We start from the raw sequence: 18,812 nt of genomic DNA, 5'->3' as shown, positions 1-18,812 counted from the left end.
GTTCAGAAACCGGAAGTTTCCCGAGAGTGGCGGTTCTTTGGCTAACCAGAAATGTCTCTGCTAATGTGAAGAAACGATACATTTGGCTAACGGAAGTATCAGCTAACGTGAAAAACCGATACATTTGGCTAACGAAAGTATCAGCAGAGAATGTCTAATAAGGGGAGAACCGCCACTCTCGGGAAACTTCCGGTTTCTGAACTGGTTGCAGTTCCTGTTCTGGTACCCCTCAAATCCACTTTTCTCGGGATATAATTTTTTGGCCAGAAATTGGAATGTTGCATGCGAAAGAGGGGGCGGAGAAAATATACACCGCTGAGTATTATATTTTTTGAGTCACTTATTTGTTTTAAAAAGCCTTTCAAATGCGTCAATGACGTCATTCATTAGCAGAAAGCTAGTGAGTTGTGGGCAACAACGACCCAACCTGTAAGAAATCGAAAGGACGTAAGTACTCGTTCATTCAACTTTTGACCTATAATCCATATTGATCTTGCAGAAACCACAATCCAATCTTCGATTTTTCAACGACAACCAGGTGAAAGAGACACATTTAGCCGTCTAGCTCCATAGACCCCCATTGTTTTTGCACTTATTCGTGATCGCCCCTAGCGGAACTGCAGCAGATTGCAGGTACAATGGAGTTAATAGGGAGTGATCCGGCTCTCCGTAAACGGGCTCTGGTATCAGCTAGAGTTCTAACGTGAAGAAACGATGGCAGCGTTTCATCCTCCACAGAAGTTTCTTGGTGAGTCACAAATCTCTATGTTGGTTATCATCATTATGTGAAAGGGACGTTTATTTGTTGCTGTCACAATATGTTAAGTTTGTCAATTAAATTATGAAGCAGCAGTAAGCTTGCAGTGAACTGTTAACTGACTTATTAATTAGTAGTATTTAGTATTTAGTTTGTTAGATTCTTATATTATCTTCTACTGACTTTATTGTACAGTGGAGTTTAGTTATATGTTTATACTTATACTAATGTTTACCATTTCTGTTGTAAGTGCATGTTGTGTGTTATGTCTGTACGCTACTGAGACCCTTGAATTTCCCCTTGAGGATCAATAAAGTATCTATCTATCTATCTATCTAGTCAGTGAACTGTTAACATTAACTTAACGTTAGGTTACTTAAGTTGAGGTTTGATTGTTATTCATTGTTAGCATGCTGATAGATTTTATGTATGGAAAGGTAATGTATGAAGTGTTTGAAATGGTGTTATATGAAATGCAGAGAAATGGACATCCTGTTTGTTTGGGGTCCGAAATTAATAATGTTACATGTGCTAGTGCGCCTTACCAAATGTAAATAACGTTCGTTTTTTTTTGCTTGAGGAAAACGTTTGGCAGCTGCTAACATGAACACGAGAATACATGCCTATAGCTAACGCTACGTTTTTGTAGAGTTAATGTGAGCTATCATTGCAAAGTTATTTACCACTATTCTGAGTTTATTTGATTCATTGGCTTCGCATGAATTCTGTCTCAAAGTGTTAGGACAAGGAGAGTTCCATTGAGATAAATTGGTTAAATATGAACTGGTTTTACAGTTGCCAGACGACATGCTGAATACAAGCATGGATTTTGTGACACGCATTTGTGTTTCACCTACAGACTGGGATGGCGCAGGAGCTGGTGACTTCAACCCACAGTCTTCAGAACCACCAGTCACCAAGCATAGCTGCTCCTAATGGTATGGTGCTATTTCCTATAGACCTCTCCAGAATAAGTCCCGCCTCCTAACTTCCGTATCCATCCAACTTCCGGGCGTGGATTGTCTATGGGAAATAACATGGCGTTTTGAAAGATCGTACCTGTCAAACTCTGTAGGTGACAAAGTAGAAAAAGCTGCTGGGCAGATTGGCCTACACACTTCTGCAATCTAGTTTCCACTGGATTTTTTGATTTTCGGTGCCGTTTAAGTAGTATAGTCTATAGTACTACTTAAACGGCACCGACAATCAAAAAATCCAGTGGAAACTAGATGGCAGAAGTGTGTAGGCCAATCTGCCCACCAGCTTTTTCAACTTCGCTACCTACAGATGTTTTACCGGTATGATATTTCGAAACGCCATGTTATTTCCCATAGACAATCCACGCCCGGAAGTTGGATGGATACGGAAGTTACGGAGGCGGGACTTATTCTGGAGAGGTCAATTGCCACTACACTGAGCATATTTTGTCATTCATTTTAGAAACGCCAGGTTGACAGTGGGTTATGAAAGTTATTAATAATAATTAAGTTGCTCAAACTTCATTTTCTTCTCTCCAGACATTTTCTAGAGCAGATGGTTCTGTGCAACCTCTCCTAAACTGGTATTCCGCTAGCCTAGAAATCTAGACGCGCCCCTGCTGCCAGGGCTAGTCTAGCAACTCTCCGTTGGCTTGTGAGCTCCAGAAATCGAAACTCAATCAGGCCAATGAAATCGTGTAAATGATTGATGGCAGAGTTGCAACGGTTTGGCTTGAATTCCCTGCTACTTGAAAACAAATAAGATGGATGTTGCTGTTGGCGAACAGTGTGACACGAGTTAAGCTTTTATTAAGTTGGCAAACGTTTGAACTAGCCAACTAGCTCCGCTGGTGGGAAACGCATGGGACTCATAGCGCTGCCGCTGTCCTATTGCGTGCAGAGGGAATTTGAAAGACAACTGATTATCCCGCCCCTCGGACTGAGCACTGCGAACGGTGAGTGCCAAGACCCTACATTTTAATGTGGGTCTGGCTCGTCAGGCTAGTATTCCGCAAGATGCAGCACGGAAATAGGAAGAGGCCACTCAATGAATTCTGATACAAAGACTTCAAATGGTAGGAATATTCCATCTTTAGTGTTTTGCTACCCCTTCCGTAATTTTTTTGCTTTCAAATGACCCATCGTCAGTCTTCAAATCAGAATCAGGCTTTTCTAACTGGAAGCAAGACGGTGGCTTCAAAGACCATTCCAAATCAGACCATTGTAAAAATAATTGTTTAAAAAATTGTGTAAATATGATGTAGTTGTTGCTCACATGCTGTGTGTGTGTGTGTGTGTGTGTGTTTGTTTTAATGTACGCAAACTGGCAGTGAAAGTGGTTTCTCTTATCAACAAAAGGGGAAAAGAGACAAAAGAGTTAAAGTAAACTTGTTTAATTGAACGAAAAATGTGTGTATGATTTCTGTTTAAACTATCAATGTATTTCCACTGAAGTGTCTATTATATTTTAGTTGTATATTGTGTTTTCAATGCACATTATAAATAAATGGGAAAATTGTTAAGAATTGTATTGGCTTTTTTTGTTTTTTAGCATTTAGCATTCAAGTATTTGAACAAGGTAAGACTGGTGAAATGTATGCACCTTACTGCTGTGGTGTAGTCTAGTTAGCTGTAGTGGGTATACTGTGATCAACCCCAAATATTAATACCTATCCTTGTCTGTTTTAAGTAGGTATACTGAGATGGTGCTTTTTAAGTGGGTATACCAGAGACTTTCTAATGAGGAGACACAGCACTCAAAAAACCTTTCATAGAAATGCATGGGGCTAGTTTGTAACGGCCGTTGTCTACACATATCCCACCCCTTCCTCGGCAAAACGTCGACATGTGAATAGATTGAGCCAATCATGTGGTGTGATGTGAATACATTGAGCCAATCATATAGTGTGTTGTGAAGACATCGTGCCAATCATATGTTGTGAACTCGCCGCTGGAGCAAGATTGGTGTCGTGAAGCCTTGCGCACGCACATTTCTGCCGAATAGGATGCCCAAAGAGTGCCCAAAAAGCGTTGCAATATGGCCGCCGAGTGGAGGGACTTGCCTAAAAGGACTTTGGCTATACTGCGTATAGTCCTGCATATCACGTAGACTACGTGCCTCTGCCCTACTGAACAAGGGATTTTCTGTGTATGGATGTTGACCGGTTCTTGGCCCCTTTGTGGCCCCTGTCTCAGAAAAATCCTAGAACCGCCACTGAGTGGGCAAAACAAACCAGTTTAAGAAAGAGTTTGCGATCCTAATCCACTGCACTTTTTGTAACGTACATAATGTAAGTTTTAAGCAGAATAGGGCGTAATCTGCTTTTGATTTCACTTGTTTATCAGACGTCAGAATACTTAGGATTCGTTTTGAACTACGCTTGTATGAGTGGTAGGTTGTGGCGTAAAATAACTTAATTGTAGGCTTAGCTTCTAGTTTGTTCAGTTGAACATATCTAACAGCTGCCCCCCCCCCTTCTATTTCTGTTAGGTGCCGCTTCACTCTGCTACTGGATGGTGGAGGATCAGGGTGGTCTATGCTATAGGCTACTAAATGGATGGCAGGAAAGCACAGCACACGTGAATTTCTAAATGAAGAAGAGTGAATAAATGCACTTGCTTTTCAAACTGATAACAAGTTGTCAATGGTTATTTATGCAAGCTTGTGTAGCCTAAACCAGACATACCTCGGACTAGTCAAATTTATCCTGGCTGTAGATAAAGCAGGATATGAATTTTCCAATATTTTCCCAGATTAATAGTGTTTTACTGAGGTTTAATATCAATTAAAATCCCGTTGATCTGTAGGCTAGTTAGAATTTCAATGTTGCTTCAATATTAACGAAGGGTGCAAAAGTGATGTAGAATCAATGTTGCAGTGCGACGGTGATTCAATGATTTAACATTGACAAAGTTTATTTAACATAGATTCAATGACTAATTGTTATCTGGGTGCAGAATGAGCAGACATCAACACCAACTGAAAGCCCCGTTTTGCAGGTAGCCTATTGCATTGCATACAATTAGGCTTTCTCTGAACTACATTTTCCAAAGGTCAGCTTTCGTGCTTGTGTCACAACTTCAGAACGGCTTGACGTACGTGCTTCAAATTTGATGTGAACATTTGTATGGACTCAATGATGAAGTCAAATGTGAAAGTCAAACCCACCTTTATAGTGATATCTCAAGAACGCCTGACACACAAAGTTTTTTGGTACAAGGGTTTGTATGATCTCAAAGATTAAGTGATTCAATGTTTTTTTTTCAGGAATCTTCCCACCAACATTAAGCCAGCAGCTTTCCATCCACTATTGTAATTCCTCTGGCATTGCTTTTCTAGTTACAAACTCTGATGTACCTATGCTGCCCTAACTCTGTAAATTGTGTATACATTGTGGAAATATGCAATGTTCTAGGCATTAGATTAAGAAGAAATACAGAAAAAGTGGTTGTGCAAACCTGTTTGTCCTGTAGCAAATTTCAGTCTCTGCAAAGATCACAGGAAAGTATTATGTACATTCCAACATTCTGGGGTATAAAAAGATAGAGATAATATGTACTGCATGAGATAATATGTAGTGCACATTGACTTTGCCTGAGGATGAACTTACCATTTACCCTTGTGAAAGGACACTAGAGTGGAAAAGAAAGAGACACAGTCAGTATATCTGATTATATATCTATATATCATTATAGATCGTCAATTTAACATAGCCGGGCATACAAAACACATAGCAACACTTACTGAAGGTGGCCGTGGAAGTATGCAACCTGTTCAGACAAAAAACAGACAAGAACGTTATAGGCTACAGTATAAATACATTATATGTAGATATCAGCAATATATTGCATATAAAGTAATGAACCTTGTGGTGAGTTCCCTCTAAGTTGATCAACGGTTGTGTAGATGATATGCTCTAATTCAGGAGGTACATATGACAGACCCAGGTACAGGTTCTCTGATCTGGGGGGAGAAAGTAAGAATTGGTTACTGATTACTGTAACTATTTATACTATTGATAATAGCAAAAAGTGCATCAGCATTAAACTTTTTAAACATGTTTAAATCACCAGCATGAATAATTTTATTGACAGTGAATAAGATCTGAACCACACATACACTGACTGAAGGGTGAGACACGGTATCTTGTTCTGTGAAGAAATAAGATGTCAAAATAAAATCAGTATTTAAAAACATGTCTGCTGACGTTATTGTGATATAGTGATTTCTTTTTAAAAGCATTAGTTAAGACATTTCCAAATTTGTTGAAATGGTTTGACATCTAAAGATAAATATTGTCTATGTAGCATTTTACCTGTTGTGCAATCCTGACTAGATGTTGCAGGACCTCGGGCATCTGTGTCTGCTGGGGAGGCTGCAGGAGGTGGTTGAAGACGACCCTGATGACCTCCTGTTTGGGGGGAAGGCCAGCGAGAGGCAGGAGGATCAGCTCCGCCTTCTGCTGGGGAGAGAGCAGCTCCAGGACGGCCAGCTGGGGACAAACAGGGGGGACAGAGAGAGTTTACAATCCATGTCAATGTTTTGCTCTGAAGAGTTGGTTTGTATTGATTTCCAAGTTTTTGTTGACACCTTAGTTTGGCTAACAACTATGATTACCTTTCATCTATCTTCATGAAATGTAAAAGCAGGAAGAACTGAATAACATCTTGCTTCGTATTAACCAAATCTTAACAATACAGCCAATTGTGGTGGATGTTTCATTACATAAGGGGGGCGAGATAGACATGTATAGCAGCCCTTGATGAGAGTCAAAGCATGTGGTATTCACATGTACAGATTCACAGTAGAAATAAGGGTTTCCTATGTGATTACAATACATCACTTACTGGATTGAAGTACTTATTGGCATCAAGTAGACTTTTGAGTGGGACAAGGCCAGAGAATTGCCCATAGTTGTTGAGAAGCCACTCCATGCTATTGTTGGAGATACATCCTGGATCTAGGAGAGACAACACAAGCACATAGAATCAGTTAAAACATGTATATCAAAGATCTTAAAAGCCGTCCACACCAAGAATGACCACTATGACGACAACGGCAAAAAAAAGTATCTTCCTAGCTAATATGAATGACGACATCCACACATAAACTATAACAATAACGACATGAAGAACTATATCGTCGGGGATCACTTTTAGAGTGATTTTGAGAACGATAAAAAGCTGACAGCAAATCCATCACATTTTAACCATCACAAACGAAGAGAGACCTTCCTTATCATCTTATGGTCCGTGTGGAAACTTCATTATAGTTATAGCTATCTTTATAGTTATTATTCCTGGTGTGAACGGCCCATTACAGCGGGGCAAGATAGCTCTGCAATTTGTGCTGTATGTAAATATCACATATACATCAAATGATGCAGACATATATTCATGCAGACAATAAAGTCTATATGTATGCATATAAAAATATAGATTATTGCATTAAGAGATCACAAACATATTTCAGGAACCCATGTCTTAATTCTGACCTGATGTGTTTCTGGACAGGAAGGGCAAAATGAAGAACTTGAGAACGTTCTTGGCCTGCTCCTCTGTCATGTGATCAAACTGATAACTCAGCTCACCCACACTGGAGAAGAAACAGTTACAGTGAGAAACAGTGAATTAATTATAAAATAGCATAATAATTACATATGTCATATCATATGTAATAGTACTGCATGCCATCATACTATACTGAGTCATACTCCATCATATCTTATCCTAAATAAGCTATGAGTAAAGGTGGGGGTGCCTTCGGCCGAACCACAGTCGTTGTATATCTTAAGTGCCATATTGCAAATGTGAACAGTTACACATACAACTAATCAAGTAAAAAGACACCATATTATGTTTTCTATCATTCATTTTGATGTGTGTTTTTGTTCATTCATCCCCCGCTCCCAAAAATGGTTCCAAATATCAATCTTGGCACCTACTGTTACCAAGCAACGGAAATGTCAATCTGTAGCCAAATTGAGAGGCTGCACGTACACAGTAATTTGCCTTCTCACTTCTTGTCCTGTTACATTCTCATCTGATCATTCAACCTACTCCATTTACTCAATTTACTCCCTTACATTTTATGTTTATTCATTTAGCAGACACTTTCATCCAAAGTCACTTACATACGTCAATTATATTACCTTAAAAAAGGCAAAAAGGCAGAAGAAAACTACTAAACATTATGGCTTTGCACCTCTTGTGCTTGGGCCACAGCAGTGGAAGTGGGGAATTGAACCCACGACCTTTCAGGCTAGTGCACTACCCTACCACCGCCCATTCTCACTCAGTTAACTGTTACAAAATGTGACATTGTGAAATTACTGCTCTTTCACTTTGGAACATACATGTACTGGTAGGTTTGACAGGTGAGGTTCTTCCTGCTGACACAGTGCAGAAGTTCTCCGGAGGCGAAGGGTAAGAACGGCCGCAGACGGTCACCAAACAGTGAGGAGATGAAGTCGATGTCTTCCCACTGCATGTCACTGAGCAGCTCCAGACGGAGCTCTCCAAGAACATCCAGGACATCAGTCACAGATGGACCCATGATCCTCAGAGACTGTCAGAGTAAAAACAATAAAAGCAATGCTTAAACCAGAAACCCTAATACTCAGTAAAACTGTAAGAAACTTGTAACAAAACACCCCCATTACCATGTTGGAGGCCATGCTGGAGAACATGGCGAGAGCTTCATCCAGAACTGCAGATGTCTTGGTGAGGAGCAGCTTCCAGGTCTCCCTGGAGTAAGTCATGTTGCTGGGCAGCTTGCACATCAGAACCTGGGCCAGGTGCTGCGCAGTGAATCCTGTTAGCTGTAGGTACAGACACATAAGCAACACAGAGTTTAAAATCGTTACACTTTTGGAGCATTTTTATTCTCCTTATGTCTCATGTAGTATTTATTATGTAAGGGATAATGTATAGAACACCGGTCATTATCGGAAAATAAGTCCTGACAGGGCGAACAGGACCCCAACGCGCCAGCAGAGGGGTCTTGTTTCGTCCTGAAGGGACTTATTTTCCGATAATGACTGGCGTTGTATTATCCCGCTTATTACACGGCTATTTTCCAAAACGGAAAAATAAACTCCACACGACATGACTCTTTACATTTATTTATTACCGTTCCATCGTGGCTTTTGCAGAAACAAATAGTTCGCACAACACGCTGAACTTGAATCAAACATTCTTTAGAACACAGCTGATCAACCGTCTGCTTTCACTTTTGAATGAGGTTCCATTGCAAGAAGTAACCGGACTACTTGCGGAGTGATATGAAAGACGTGAATTAGAAGCACAAAACCCATTTTCCTTGACAGCGGTCTGTTATACTTAGCAATAGTCTGTTATTAAGGAATAGCAGACCACCGAACATTGGGAAGGCTTATTCAAGTGAATGGAGCATTCTGCATCATTATGAAGAGCCGTGTTAGAAGTGCTTACACTGCATATTGTGTCTTGCATGTTGTGTTGTGTCTGCATTGAGTATTATCTTTTGCATGTTGTGTTGTGTCTGCATTGAGTATTATCTCTTGCATGTTGTGTTGTGTCTGCATTGAGTATTATCTCTTGCATGTTGTGTCTTGCATGTTGTGTTGTGTCTGCATTGAGTATTATCTCTTGCATGTGTCAGTATTCTTTGCAAATCATTTGCCGAAGCGAATGATGTCCATGGTACATCATTCTATGAATGTGACCAAAGAGATGCTTGTTTACGTCAAAGTTACCCAGGACACCTTTATCCCGTCTCACCTCTGAACAGGCATACTGCTCCAGACTGACATTACAGGGGACCAGGCCAGCTGCCAGTTGAGACTGCAGGACAGTGCTGTTGACAAGACAAAATATGATCAGCTGGTTTCCACTCCTTCATAGGTTTCTATTCCGTCTGTTCAAGTTCAACTTTTCTTTTTATTTTACATATGACATGAATTTAACTTACCTGTTAACACCTTCACAAATTCTGGTTTCTATACAAAAAAAAGAAGTATCCAAATTAAGTATCCAAATTAACAGCCTTTTCTCAAAATGGTAGTGGACAAAACATGGCAATACTGAAACTTACCATTTACTGGTGTTGTAGGACACTAAATATGAAGCGAAACAAAAGTCAAATGTAAACATTTTGTAAACACAATTATTTTTACCATTAAAATTGACATGAAAATATCTGTATATAAATGTTGTTTAGAGTCAGACTTGCTCTTAGGGACCGTTCGTTATTTATAAACGGGGTCACCAGAGGGATTTTAAGTGCTTCGATCAAAAGTTGCATGACCCTCCCCTGCCTGCTATATAATTTTCAACAACCCTCCAGCAGCATTTTCAAAAATGACATGACCCTCCCTGGCCAATTGTCGATGTCTTCCGCGCTATGAAAACACATCAACATATGCTACCGCCCTAAATTCAACCTCTGCTTTCTGATCTTACACATCACACTTCACCAAGATGGTGGCCATTTCAGTATTTACTCACTAACATTGTTGTGGAAACACAATGGAAATTAAATGCACACTTCCTGCAACTGCATTAGCCTACTTGAAAAGTTACTCCTCTAGTAATTATTCACATGAAATAAAACAATAAAGCATTGAGACCATTCAACAAAGCACACTGGGTAATAACAAATTCAACACATGAACTTGTTGCTATGGACTCGTCTCTAGGCTTCCTCAGTCATTGTAAAGCTGCCGAAGCTGAACATTATCCAAAACTCAATTTCTCAGACGAGCGTCAATTTGGGAGCTTGCTACACTTCTTCCTTCTCAAATGACTTGAAAAGGCCGTTTGCACAATTTCACAAATAATCACAGGGACCGAAAAATACCTAACATGCCAACTTTTTCCGGGTTTATCATTTTAATGTTTCCCCGCTGTCTTGCCGTTTTAATATATTTTTCCGTAGAATATCCCATATTAGTGTAATACTCTCATAACATTAGTCCTGCATTCTGGCCTGTCTCTGTGTTGTCCTGTTGTTACCCCTTGCCCTTCCAGAGAAACAGATGTATTCAAATCATCGTTTTGCTTGCTTGAATGCGAACTCAGAGTGATGTTAACCTAGGCCTATTTAAGTTAACGACGTGGTTGTCGTGAGAGCACGAATTATTAGCGCTTGCAGTGTTCGGCCGTAGGGTGCGCACCTGCCAGGCTACTCAGCTAGACAAAGAATTCCCCCTGTATATTCACTCCAAGTTGGCCTACCATAACTTACCAACTACACTGTAGACCAGTGTTTCCCAAACTTTTTTTCTGGCGACCCACTTTTTTAAAATGACAGACCATCGCGACCCATTTCACTTCAAATCTACCCTGCAACCACCAATATTGTTTTAGGCCACAGGTTCTCCAACTTTTCTATGCCTCCCCCAACCATACATTGCTATAGGATCCCTGCTTTGAACACGGTTGTGTTGCATTTTGAGCACCATCAGCGTGAAAAGTTGGAAATGACTACTGAAAAGATACGTTTTAATGCGCATCCGAGTGTAGGGGAAATTTTCGCATGTTGTGCAGTCGTCATTTGTCAGCATAGAAAGCTGTTCCTGTAGGCCTATTTCTAAAAAAAAATGTTGTAGGCTACGTTGCGTTGCAGACAAATGGGTCCAGAACACTGTGGACGTCAATTCCAATGTAAACAGCAAATAACTCAAGTCGTTATATTTTATTGTTGTATTATATTATATTGTATAGTCGTTATATCAGAACAAGAGGCGTTTGCGCAATAGCCGGAAGAATGCGCCTTTACTTTGGAGTAGAAAACGAGAGGAATAGTGTTTAAAATGCCCATTTAAATTGTAGACTATAATGCACTGTTGCTATTAACTTTAAAGATTGCATCTGCAATCGAAACTGTATGCAAATTGAATGGCCTTATGTCCGGTCTATGGATGTCTGCTTTAGTTGACAGCGCGGTCACTAGATTTGAATCGGTAAAGTTGAGGAGCTGGTATCTATTAATGTTCGTGCAAATAGGCGGATTAATGTCCCTTGCAGTTTGCAACTGCGAGGTACATGGCAGGCGCCCCACAGAACGGTTTCATTTTGAGAGGTAGATATCCATGCTGGCATCCCCTCTGCGATGCGTTCGTCCCCAGTTTCATGCGCCAGTTGCATGAGCTTTTATGACAAAACCGTGACTGTGGTAGTTAACAAACTACATCCTAATAGAAAACTGTTAGCTTTCCTGGTATCAAATGACAAATGGTATCAGTTAGGCCTATAACACAACATAAATTGTGCTGGCGACCCAAATAAAATCTCCTGCGACCCACCCGTGGGTCGCGACCCAGACTTTGGGAAACACTGCTGTAGACCATAAACTGGCTATTTATATGACCAAATGTATTTGTTCAACTTTATGAAGCAGAATTACGCACTGCTACTTGGAACGTTTTTGTTGGCAGGAGAGAGAATGACAGCGAATAACAAATTGCACTTGTTGCTGGTTACCAATAAATACTATATATTTTTTTGCAAACAACAAAAACAGAAAGGATGGAGACAGCAAAGCTAGAGATGGGCAGGAACAAGGTCAATTGGTAGAAATGCTTGTCAAAACGTTAGGAGCTGGATGTGTGGATGAATGAAGCACAAGTATGCTTTAGGCTATGTTAAGCATGCAGACTGTTTAAAGTTAGGCTACACGGTAAACTACAAGTAAACCAAAGTTAAATTTAGCTTTTTTAGGGCTGGATAAAGTTGACCAAATGGATATAGGCTGTTAGGCGTGAATAAAGTAGGCTACTTTGTTGCTCCAACCCTTTCAACGTTAATGGGGACGAATGTTGACATTTTCCGTATTTTGCGTGAGAAACCCGGGAAATCTCCCTTATTTTCATTGTTCAATGTTGACAGAGCTATGGAACGAAAGAGAACGTTATATGGCGACAGAAATCAACAATCAAACAAGCCACTTTGATTTTTTGCTGTTTTCATTAATACAAAAGATGGGTGACCCTCCCTTCTAGACAAAAAAAAGTTACGTGACCCTCCCCTCAACAAAGAATAAAAAGACATGACCCTCCCCTATTTTCCTCCGGTGACCCCGTTTATAAATAACGAACGGTCCCTTAAAAGAATACTATCTCACCTGAGCAGGCAGAGGAACAGCACAATCTGCTCGAGAAAGAAAAGAGTTCATGAGGATGTGAACATGAATATTTGGAAAATGTCTACCTGCTTGTGTGTGTGTGTGTGTGTGTGTGTGTGTGTGTGTGTGTGTGTGTGTGTGTGTGTGTGTGTGTGTGTGTGTGTGTGTGTGTGTGTGTGTGTGTGCTTCTCACCTAGTGGACTGAGCTGGAGCAGCTTTTCCACAGCTCCTCTGATGATGGGCTCCAGAACTCCTGGTACTGATGTCACAGACTCACTCAGCCTTGGGATTCTACACAGCATCGCACATCGAAGGATAGGAAGAACAAAAACAAACAAACAAAAATGCTAAATGCATAAACATAGACAAAAAAATAGAAATACCACATCACAGTATGACAAAATAATGGGAGCCAACATGAGGAAAACTACTTGCAAATTTTTGACAAAAACAAAAAGTGTGTGAGGAATACCACATCACAGGATGACAAGATAATTGGGACAATTGCATTTTTTTGAGGTATTAAACATACCTAATTGTATGGTAAGACAATGCAGATACCAAATCACATGGAATAAAACTCAAAAGTACAGTCTGTTTTTATCAATAAAATCTATCTGTAAGCCTGGTCAGCCTCGGCCTTAAGGTACATCAGGGAATATTGATTGGACTTACATTGCCTGGTAGAACTCACAAGGTGCTTCATGCTAGGAAAGTTAGAAGTAAGAGAAGTGTGTTAAGCAAGAGTCTTTGAAGGGGACTGGACCGAGTATGAGTAACTGTTTGGCAATACCTAATAGTTTCTAATATGAATTCCTAGCTTTTGTAATGAATCTCCTTTTTACCTGTGTGGCAAGGATGATGGTGAGACCAAGAACTTCTGGAAGATTCCTCTCCACAGGTGATTCCAGCAGGTGATCCAGCACTCTGCTGACGACCTCATCTTTCCCTTGGGCATGAGGGAGAGGCAGAACCATCAACTCAGCCATCTGCTTTGCACTGAGAAGATCCAACACCTCCAGCTGCAGAAAGAGAGAGAGAGAGAGAGAGAGATAGAAAGAGAGGGGAGGAAAGGAGAGAAAGAGGGAGAGAGAGAAAGAGAGATAGATGGAGAGGAAGAGAGAGAGAGAGGGAGGGAGAGACAAAGAGAGAGAAGGAGGGGGACAGGGGACAAGGAGAGAGACACAATTAAGCAAAGGACACAAGGCACTACAGTACAAATGATGTGATTGACTGATAAGTCATTGATTGGTAAAACAATCTGTCACATACTGGATCAAAGTCCTGGTTGCGATCAAATAGACTTTCGAGAGGAACAAGGACAGAGAATCGTCCGTAGTTATCTGTAAGCCATTCCATGCTGTTGTTGGAGAAGCATCCAGAGTCTGCAAATGTGCAAATGTACAAATTTGATTATACTTACACTCTTAAAACGAATGGGTTAGAAACAACACAAACTCTATGCACAAATGCACAAATAGGCTGACACCAGACATAATTTCACTGCATTTCTTACTTCCAGTAACTATATGCATGTGACAATAAACTTCCTTGTATCCTTGTATCCTTGTAACTAGTTATTAGTTTTAAGACTGTACAATAGACTACAAATAGAACCAGTGAGAATAATTTGTAAGTACACTTACAATCTGAATACAGTAATTTCCCACATGTAAGACACATTGTGCATAAAATGCAGAACAGTGATAAAAGCAAAAAGAAGTAGCAATATATTGTATTGAATTTATTATAATAATGTATTGTATGTATATTAACCACAGCTTATTATAAAACATTAAGTACTTAAAAAAAATTCTGATGCAAAAGTTGTTATGCCACTAGCATCATGACACTTTTGCTTTTAAAATACAGGGATATAAAGCCTAAGTCACTCATAGCGAAGATAGAGAAACTGTTTCATGTGAGACTAAATGTACACTCAGAAACAAAGTCGATCAGATCAGAGAATGAAGAAAAGAAATGTATTCCCACCCCTGTGTGTACTGTAGCTCATAGCTGAAGAAATTCCTTGGTTTATAGGTGGGAATATACTGTATTGCCAGTGTAGTGTAACAGAACATAGATGACAAAGTAGTGATCTTTTTTGGACCCATGTCTTAATTCTGACCTGATGTGTTTCTGGACAGGAAGGGCAGGATGAAGGACCGGAGGACATCCTCGGCCTGCTCCTCTGTCATGTCATCAAAATGATGACTCAGCTCACCCACACTGGAGAAGAAGTCACAAAACATTCAAATAGTCATATAATAACATAATAATTACACATTTGTACATATGTGATATACATATACAACAGCATAGTATTTCATTTCATTTTCAGATATACACAGAAGAAGTCTTAAATACCTACATCCTATATAGGATTTCCCATATAAATGCATGTCATATCATGTGCTGAGTTGTTCTCAGTTGTATCATATTGTGTTCTATCAAATTGTGTCATATTGTCTCATATCATAATATATTGTACTATAATGTATTTCATGACATTGTCTGATTTCTTACATTACAATTTTGAACAAAATGTGTATCAATACTTTACATCATACATACATGTACTGGTAAGTTTCACAGGTGAGGTTCTTGCTGCTGACACATTCCAGAAAGTCTCCGGAGGCGAAGGGTAAGAACGGCCGCAGACGGTCACCAAACAGCGAGGAGATGAAGTCGATGTCTTGCCACTGCATGTCACTGAGCGACTCCAGACGGAGCTCTCCAAGGACATCCAGGACATGAGTCACAGATGGACCCATGATCCTCAGAGACTGTCAGGAGCAGGAACAAAAACAAAAGAATGTTTAAAAAGAAATTCCAAATACCAAATTCGAAAAAATTGCACAGGCAAAGCAAGGCAGCCGTGGTGCCTCCTGACATTGGATTGGTCTGGGTTCGAAACCCACACCCATTATCTGCTAAAATATCACTGTCACTTTACGTCACAGAGATGTAAAAAGTATCTCTCTAACAAACGTGTCACTAAAGATCCCCATTACCATATTGGAGGCCATGTGTGAGAACATGATGAGAGCTTCGTCCAGAACTGCAGAGGACTTGGTGAGGAGCAGCTTCCAGGTCCCCTTGGAGTAAGTCCTGTTGCTGGACAGCTGGCAGATCAGGAGCTGGGCCAGGTGCTCTGCAGTGAGTCCTGACAGCTGTAGGCGAAGAACCAATTACCCAACGCTTAGAGATCAAGATATTTTTCTGTAAACTTTTTAGGTTAACTTTTAATGTAAACTTTTATTTTCATTAGAAGCGCTGGACAAATTCAAAGAGGACACATACAAAGAGATAAGACATGAATGAGTTAAAATAGCACCTCACCTCAGAGCATGCATACTCTGACACGCTGTATTGGCAGGGTACTTGTCCCATATCCAAGAGATGCTGCAACTCAGAGCTATGAAACCACAAACATGTTCCAGGTCATGAGGTGTGAAGCAGTGGGCAAAACAAACCAGTTTAAAAAAAGATTTTGCAATCCTAATCCACCGCTTCACTCTGCTACTGGATGGTGGAGGATCAGGGAGGTCTATGCTATAGGCTACTAAATGGATAGCAGGAAAGCACAGCACACATGAATTTCTAAATGAAGAAGAGTGAATAAATGCACTTGCTTTTCAAACTGATAACAAGTTGTCAATGGTTATTTATGCAAGCTTGTGTAGCCTAAACCAGACATACCTACAGTAGGCCTAGTCAAATTTATCCTGGCTGTAGATGAATTTTCCAATATCTTGCCAGATTAATAGTGGTGTAGAAACAATGTTGCAGTGCGACGGTGATTCAATGTTTAACATTGACAACGTTTATTTAACATAGATTCAATGACTAATTGTTATCTGGGCGCAGAAGGAGCAGACATCAACACCAACTGAAATCCCCGTTTTGCTGGTAGCCTATAGCATTGCATACAATTAGGCTTTCTCTAAACTACATTTTCCAAAGGCCAGGTTTCGTGCTTGTGTCACAACTTCAGAACAGCTTGACATATATGCTTCAAATTTGGTGCGAACATTTGTATGGACTCAATGATGAAGTCAAATGTCAAGGTCAAACCCACCTTGAGTGTGATATCTCAAGAACACCTGACACACAACGTTTTTTGGTACAAGGGTTTGTATGATCTCAAAGATTGAGTGATTTTTTTCAGGAATCTCCCCACCAACATTAAGCCAGCAGCTTTCCATCCACTATTGTAATTCCTCTGGCATTGTATTTCTAGTTACATTCCTAATTCCCATTGGCCTTCCTGACATATGAGCTCGTAATTAAATTGGTAAATAAATTAATAGATATGTCAAACAAACTCTGATGTTCCTACGCTGCCCTGGCTCTGTAAATTGGGCAGAAGTATACATTGTAGAAATATACAATGTTCTAGTCATTAGGGCAAGAAGAAATACAGAAAAAGTGGTTGTGCAAACCTGTTTGTCCTGTAGCATATTTCAGTCTCTGAAAAGATCACAGGAAAGTATTATGTACATTCTAACATTCTGGGGTATAAAAAGACATAGATAATATGTACTGCATGTGATTAAATTGACTTTGCCTGAGGATGAACTTACCATTTACCCTTGTGAAAGGACACTAGAGTGGAAAAGAAAGAGACACAGTCAGTATATCTGATTATATATCTATATATCATTATAGATCGTCAATTTAACATAGCTGGGCACACACAACACATAGCAACACTTACTAAAGGTGGCCGTGGAAGTATGCAACCTGTTCAGACAAAAAACAGACAAGAACGTTATAGGCTACAGTATAAATACATCATATGTAGATATCAGCAATATATTGCATATAAAGTAATGAACCTTGTGGTGAGTTCCCTCTAAGTTGATCAACGGTTGTGTAGATGATATGCTCTAATTCAAGAGGTACATATGACAGACCCAGGTACAGGTTCTCTGATCTGGGGGGAGAAAGTTAGAATTGGTTACTGATTACTGTAACTATTTATACTATTGATAATAGCAAAAAGTGCATTAGCATTAAACTTTTTAAACATGTTTAAATCACCAGCATGAATAATTTTATTGACAGTGAATAAGATCTGAACCACACTTACACTGACTGAAGGGTGAGACACGGTATCTTGTTCTGTGAAGAAATAAGATGTCAAAATAAAATCAGTATTTAAAAACATGTCTGCTGACGTTATTGTGATATAGTGATTTCTTTTTAAAAGCATTAGTTAAGACATTTCCAAATTTGTTGAAATGGTTTGACATCTAAAGATAAATATTGTCTATGTAGCATTTTACCTGTTGTGCAATCCTGACTAGATGTTGCAGGACCTCGGGCATCTGTGTCTGCTGGGGAGGCTGCAGGAGGTGGTTGAACACGACCCTGATGACCTCCTGTTTGGGGGGAAGGCCAGCGAGAGGCAGGAGGATCAGCTCCGCCTTCTGCTGGGGAGAGAGCAGCTCCAGGACGGCCAGCTGGAGACAAACAGGGGAGACAGAGAGCAAAGTCCTTTTAGGCAAGATCCTCCACTCGACGGCCATATTGCAACGCACTTTGGGCACTTATTGGGCATCTATTTCGGGCAGAACTTCATGCGCAATGTATGAAGTAAGCAAGGACAGCACTCTCACTCTCGCCAACAACGGACGTTTCGGGCTGTGCGCCCTTCTTCAGCGTATAATGGCGACAAACAGGGGGAGAAAGAGAGAGTGAAGATATTAATATATTATGTTAAAAACATGTTAAAATAAAGGCAGCACTTTGCACAAGTTAATTTTATTGCAGACGCCTTTCAAAGTAAGGCCTTCTTCAGTGAAGAAATGAACTGATGCAAAGTGTGGCTTTTTTTCTTGTCTCGTTTAATAAGTTATACGTTTTGATCCAGCACTCTACGAATCTGAAAAAAAGAGACAGAGTGAAGCCTGAAATGTGTCACCCAACCTTAAGCTAAAACCTCTAGCAAACAATGTGTGTACAAACA

The 18,812-nt window shown here is 40.1% G+C and overlaps 1 protein-coding gene across 1 annotated transcript in view; it reads right to left on the bottom strand.

Annotated features, from left to right (window-relative positions):
* LOC143118580 (uncharacterized) overlaps positions 1–18,812 on the bottom strand; it is a 123,833-nt gene that overhangs the window by 33,397 nt on the left and 71,624 nt on the right. The window contains exons 94-121 of the mRNA XM_076279614.1: positions 18,130–18,306; positions 17,934–17,965; positions 17,680–17,777; positions 17,559–17,584; positions 17,425–17,446; positions 17,284–17,311; positions 16,181–16,256; positions 15,853–16,011; positions 15,413–15,624; positions 14,967–15,067; positions 14,111–14,223; positions 13,684–13,860; positions 13,514–13,545; positions 13,032–13,129; positions 12,839–12,864; positions 9,809–9,830; positions 9,686–9,713; positions 9,496–9,571; positions 8,397–8,555; positions 8,091–8,302; positions 7,230–7,330; positions 6,583–6,695; positions 6,051–6,227; positions 5,855–5,886; positions 5,601–5,698; positions 5,480–5,505; positions 5,346–5,367; positions 5,194–5,221 (exon numbers count right to left, since the gene is read on the bottom strand). Coding sequence (XP_076135729.1) covers positions 5,194–5,221; positions 5,346–5,367; positions 5,480–5,505; positions 5,601–5,698; positions 5,855–5,886; positions 6,051–6,227; positions 6,583–6,695; positions 7,230–7,330; positions 8,091–8,302; positions 8,397–8,555; positions 9,496–9,571; positions 9,686–9,713; positions 9,809–9,830; positions 12,839–12,864; positions 13,032–13,129; positions 13,514–13,545; positions 13,684–13,860; positions 14,111–14,223; positions 14,967–15,067; positions 15,413–15,624; positions 15,853–16,011; positions 16,181–16,256; positions 17,284–17,311; positions 17,425–17,446; positions 17,559–17,584; positions 17,680–17,777; positions 17,934–17,965; positions 18,130–18,306 — 2,471 coding nt within the window. The remainder of the gene's footprint in view (positions 1–5,193; positions 5,222–5,345; positions 5,368–5,479; positions 5,506–5,600; positions 5,699–5,854; positions 5,887–6,050; positions 6,228–6,582; positions 6,696–7,229; positions 7,331–8,090; positions 8,303–8,396; positions 8,556–9,495; positions 9,572–9,685; positions 9,714–9,808; positions 9,831–12,838; positions 12,865–13,031; positions 13,130–13,513; positions 13,546–13,683; positions 13,861–14,110; positions 14,224–14,966; positions 15,068–15,412; positions 15,625–15,852; positions 16,012–16,180; positions 16,257–17,283; positions 17,312–17,424; positions 17,447–17,558; positions 17,585–17,679; positions 17,778–17,933; positions 17,966–18,129; positions 18,307–18,812) is intronic.

The sequence above is a fragment of the Alosa pseudoharengus genome, unplaced genomic scaffold (assembly GCF_046254945.1).
Source record: "Alosa pseudoharengus isolate Yale_2024_CS ecotype anadromous, Long Island Sound unplaced genomic scaffold, YU_APseudo_1.1 YU_APseudo_1.1_scf_1, whole genome shotgun sequence".
Taxonomy (NCBI): Eukaryota; Metazoa; Chordata; class Actinopteri; order Clupeiformes; family Clupeidae; genus Alosa; species Alosa pseudoharengus.
Note: the sequence above shows the minus strand (reverse complement) of the source record. Positions and strands in the feature narration are given on the sequence as shown.